Source organism: Nothoprocta perdicaria, unplaced genomic scaffold (assembly GCF_003342845.1).
Source record: "Nothoprocta perdicaria isolate Ctin4 unplaced genomic scaffold, notPer1 scaffold_123, whole genome shotgun sequence".
Taxonomy (NCBI): Eukaryota; Metazoa; Chordata; class Aves; order Tinamiformes; family Tinamidae; genus Nothoprocta; species Nothoprocta perdicaria.
Window position 1 is genome coordinate 791,806 of NW_020454350.1, and position 5,544 is coordinate 797,349.

The window sequence follows — 5,544 nt, forward strand, 5'->3', positions numbered from 1 at the left end:
CGGGCCGCTGCCCGCCTATATGAGGCGGCGAGCGGCGGCGGCGCGGCGCTCCTGGCACCTGCAGCCCGCGGCGCGATGGTGGACGCTTTCTGCGCCACGTGGAAGCTGGTGGACAGCCAGAACTTCGATGAGTACATGAAGGCGCTCGGTACGGGCAGCGGGGCTGGCGCTGCTGCGCATACGCTCATATATATACATATATATGTTTATATAGGCATCTGTCAGCGTCGCGGGGGTGGCGCAGCGTGGGGAAGGTGCCCGCGTGGGGCCCCGCATCCCGTCCGTGGGTCCGCGAGGCCGCCCGGGGGGAGCGGAGGGGGCAGCCCCGGGGCCGTGTGCGGGCACCGGGAGGCGGCCGCGGTGCGGGGGGACCAGAGGTGCGGCGAGCAGGCGGCGGGTAACCTGGGCGTGAGGAGACGGGCGAAGCGGGAAGCAGCTCTTGGCTGGGGTCTGTTGAAGTAAGAAGCTTCTGTACCACAAAAAAAAAAAGTTATATATATATAAAAAAACTTTTTTTTACTTCTTTTTACTTCTTTTATATATATATATATATATATATATATATATATATATATATATATATATATAACAGTATCTCATGGTTTTCTGTTTTCCCCTGCTGGTTTAGGAGTGGGGTTTGCTACCCGGCAGGTGGGCAATGTGACCAAACCCACTGTGATCATCAGCAGCGAGGGGGATAAAGTCACGATCAAGACTCAGAGCACTTTCAAAAACACAGAAATTGGCTTTAAGCTTGGCGAGGAGTTTGATGAAACTACCCCAGATGACAGAAACTGCAAAGTAAGTGAGCTGCCAGGCTGCCCCCATGTCCTCCCCTTTCCTTTTCCTTTCATCCCCTGCTCTGTCCCTGAAGGTCTTATCTCAGCATGGCAGGGTCAAAGGAGGAGAGTGTAACTCTGCTGTGGCGCTGTCAAGCACAGGGAAAAACTTACAGGGCTGTATCTTCCTGCCTCCATGCACAGCACCTGGTCTGCAGCAGTGTGTTAGGTCCACGGCTCCCTTTCTACCTTGCAGCGTGGAGGAAGTCTCTTAGCTCTTCATTTATCTTTGTACCCAAGTAACTTAAATCTACAGCTCATCTGGCATCACTTTTTTCCCCCTACTGAAATCAAGGAAATGAAGGAATGTCTTCTCCCTGTACCTTGGGGGGAGGCTTAAAGTAAGTGTTATCCAGATGTGCATTGGAGAGGATGGGTCATGTGGAGCAGGAGCTTGCAGAAGGTAGCTCATTTCATCCTTGGATGCAAACAAGAACTGTATGGAGCTCTTGTTGAAAACAAGGACGATTCATGGCTTTGGTTTTAAAATGCTTAGGACTAGCTTGGGACTACTTTATGATTCCAGCTCCACATGCCTCCATTGAGGAGAATTCAGTAGAACTGCACGCTTCATATGTGAGTAGAATCTCGAATGCTCCAAATAAATGAGTGTCTTTGTGTCTTGTTTTTTTTTTTTTTTTTTTTTTGATATCTCGCAGTCAGTAGTCACCCTGGATGGAGACAAGTTAGTACATGTACAGAAATGGGATGGCAAAGAGACAAACTTTGTTAGAGAAATAAAGGATGGCAAAATGGTTATGGTGAGTATAAAAATCTCTGCGCACTTGTGCRTGCCGCTAACATTCCTCCTTTGCATTTATCTCCAGCTTTTTGAATGGATAGTGTTACTTAAACAAAACTGGAAAGTGATTGGTGAGGGAAGCTGGCAGAGGCTTTTCAAGTGTTTATTTTCATTGCTTTGCATTTTGTTTTGACAACTGGAAAAAAATGCTAATGGTTTTAGCTAGGCCAGGTTATTGATTTCCAGGGGGCATCCATCCTTTCTAGCATTTATGTAAATGCCCAAGCAAAAGAACATAAAATGCTGGTGAGCTGCAAAATATGTAAAGTTCTTGCTTATATAGGTAATAATCCATTTTGGATCAGTGCTAATTTAGATTGAAGACTTGCTTTATATGTGCAGGTGTCAATAGTATTTAATTATCTAGAGTAATTATTTCATTAGGACAACATAAAAGTGGTATGAGGTAATAGTATTTTCACATTTAATAGCAGAAGGATTATTCTTTCCAGCTTATTTAAAAAATATGACCAAAATAACAGTTTTGTGTTAAGAATAATCCTTCTTGTTTTAAATTCACATCCTCCTCACTTTTCAGGAGCAGAAGGCATCGAAAAAAATGGCTTAGAAGTTGCTAAATCTAATGTCCAGACTGACATTTCTTATACTTATTTTTGACATAGACATGTGACTTCCAAAAATAAAATCTCTTCTGCCATATTAGCTTGTGGTTTGACTGTTAGAGAAAACAGCTAGTTTAATTTTTGAAATGTTTTGGAGAGGGTCTGTATATTTAAAAAAAAAAAAAAAAACTTTGTTTTTAATTATTTGGAAGCTCAAATAATTAAAACCTTAAAGCATACTGCCAGTGCGACACAATATGTCAGGTCATTCAAGGAAAAAAATGTGTTCTGTTTTGGAAAATGGCCATATAAATACAATGAAAACCATTCCCTGTGGAATTTGAATACAGTGAGATACAACGTTTCACCTCAGAAAATAGCTCCAAAGTTCATACACTGTAGTGTTGCTTTTACACAACTGTAATAACTAAAATACTTGATAGTCAAATGCATTTATTCTAATATGATATTCTCTTTAAGTATATGCCTAAGCATTGTTGTACAGAATATGAATACAGAGACTTTGAATCTTAGATTGAACAATTAGCAATGTGATGAACTTTGAGGAAAAAGTAAGTTAAAACTGCATACAGAAATGCTATGTTTTAGAAATTACATTCACAAAAGTAGAAAAATTAAATGCTCACGTATTTTAGTTGACTTCTAGAATGCATATTATATAGTTTGAAATTAACAAGGAGAAAGTTGTTATTACGGGATCCAAACTTTGAGATTTTTATCTCATGTTCACTTAGAATATCGCTAATATAGACCAACTTGGTTTTGTATGAATTACATAATGTTTTGTCTTACCATGGATGACTTAGTATTATTTAAATATGGAAAATGGTTCGGCATCTAACATGTCTGTTTTCCTTGGACTTGCAGACTCTCACTTTTGGTGATGTGGTTGCTGTTCGCCACTATGAGAAAGCGTAGAGTTTACCGGACCAGACCTGTCCATATGGTACTTCTGCTGGATGGACTAATGTACTGTCCGTAACTGAGCGTAGCTAAAATGCACACTTCTGGCATGGAAGGTTAATAAAGGGCTGGGGGGGTGGGTGTTTTTTAGAAAAGATTTTTTTTTTTATGCCATCAAATAGGCAAGCATGTTTTGTAAAGTGCAACAGGTTAAACTTTGCATTGAATCTCTGAAACAATTGCCTCTCTTTTTGGTTTAATAAATGGAACATATTTGGTTTGTTTTGAAATGGACATAAAAAGAATTAAAATGTTTTTTAAATCTGATCATTTTGCATTTAATGGACTGATTTCAGTGCTTTGGAGATGTTTTCATTTTTTTCTGAGTTAAAAAGTTAAAAAGCAGAAAACATGYTAATGTTCTGGTGTATGCACATTTGATAGAGTCTGCAGGAGATGAGTAATTGTCTTTGTTCTATTTAAGTAGCTGCTTTTTCCTAGAGAAATCTACAGCTCCTATTTTTTTATAACTGTAAGCAGATAGATAAGAGGAGATACAAGCACTGCTTTCCCAACTTAATAACTCACTTCTSCTCACTTGAAACTTCATCCAGGGTATGTTAACTCCCTTCAGTTTCAGTGGTGCTCTTACATTTTTATTTTTAATTGTTATGAGAGTTGGAGGGGTTGTGGGTGGTTTTCTTTTTTTGCTAATATGCAAAAGATTGAAGTAAATAGGGATGTGGAGATGGAAGTGATTCACAGGATGGGAGGAAAGTACAAATGTAATAGGATAGGACTGGGCAACCTGAAGTACAGAGCTTATCTTCTGTCAATCACGAGAGGTGAATAGAGGAATACAGAGGAAAAATAGTACAAGACAAACCCTCTGAGTTTCATCTAGTTTCATCTCCTCGGGCTGTATGTTTCAGAGTCTAATCTGTACTGGAGGTCAAAATTTGCACAGTGAGCTATGTAAAATTAAATGCTGTTTAAAAGAGGTCAAAAGTAGGGGGGGGAAACTATTAATGAAAAACCTTAAAACAGAAGTGGAAGGAAAAATAAAATGCCCCACACTTCAGCTTAGTTCTTAAAACAAGACAATTAAAACAGGTTAGTGGCATCCTGGAAGCAAATACTTAGAAGGTAGCATGTTTCTTGCTGAGACACTGACTCAGTGGACTGTACCGCTCCGCTAAGACCTTTTAAGCAAAGATGCAGAGTTTAGCAGTGGCGTTGGACTGGTTAATGGTCTGGCAAGGTGACTGCAGAGGGAGTTCAGAGAAGGGAATCCYGCTGATTTTCCCGGATGTAATACTTCACTGTCCCATACATACTTATGAAGGCTCCTGATTAAGGAAGCTGTTTTCTCTAAGGTCTGTAGTATTTCTTCAAAGAGAAAAAGGATGGGGATGTTTCAGGCACCCTCTACGTGGAGAAAAAGTAAAGCTGACATGAATTATCTCATAGTCTTGCTACTTAGCTGTGTCTKAGCTTTCATGAGATGAGCAAGATGAGCCACCCATGCTACACTAACCCTTAGAGGAGAAAGCTATTCAAGAAAGCCAGAGTAACTTCCCATTCTACCTAGAAACTATTTTTCCATCAGAGAACTGAAAAGTCAAACTCAATTCAGTGATAATGTGGAACTGAATTCTGTGCATTCACCCTCATTGTACCAGTATGTTTGAACAGTCTCCTTAGCGTTTATAAGCTCCTTTAAGTACTAATTTCAGTGCCTAATACAGGCTGCATCTGTCTCCCCTCTAATATAGCTTATTCCCTTATATTAATCATATAACTGTATTTCCCAACTACCCCTTCCCAAAAATCTGGGAACAGACACTTCTCCTTAATTGCCAGGAAAAGCAGACTTGGATCTCCACTAAGGCATTAATTTTCATGCAAAGTGATTGACAGGGTCATAAAGGAAACAAATAAGGTTTTTATTAAACATAGGGAAAGCAGAGATAGATTGACAGCACGTGGCTTGAACGTCATATAATGGAGGCTACATACTTTGCATTACAATGTCTTTTAAACAGTTCTTTTCTGATATGCATGTGGAAACGCATAAAACCACCAGAAACACTTAGTAGTGGAGACTTTTCCTATCCCAAACAGTATTAATATCAAAATGGAATGACTGGTGAGAAAAGCGGCGCTTTGGGTACATAACACACTTAAAAATATATATGTATAATAAAAAATAAAAAGTGTCCGCCCGCCCGCCCCGCGCRGCGCCGCAGCCCCAACGGCTCCAACGGCCGCTCCGCTCCCCGCCCCTCCCAGGCGCCGCAGCCGCCGCGCGGGCCGTCCCGATGCTCCCGGCCTATGCAGCCCTACCTGCAGCGTGTGCTCGATGGCCCAGGGGAAGTGTCGCAGCGTGCACAGGGGGAAGGTCTGCTCCACAGGG

General features: G+C 41.1%; 1 protein-coding gene across 1 annotated transcript; it reads left to right on the forward strand.

The window, feature by feature from the left end:
• Positions 1 to 27: 27 nt before the first annotated feature.
• FABP7 (fatty acid binding protein 7) lies at positions 28 to 3,440 on the forward strand. Its single transcript, XM_026054610.1, has 4 exons — positions 28 to 148; positions 629 to 801; positions 1,499 to 1,600; positions 3,093 to 3,440. The coding sequence occupies exons 1-4, from the start codon at positions 76 to 78 to the stop codon at positions 3,141 to 3,143; spliced, it is 399 nt and encodes a 132-aa protein (XP_025910395.1). The 5' UTR covers positions 28 to 75; the 3' UTR covers positions 3,144 to 3,440.
• Positions 3,441 to 5,544: the final 2,104 nt, after the last annotated feature.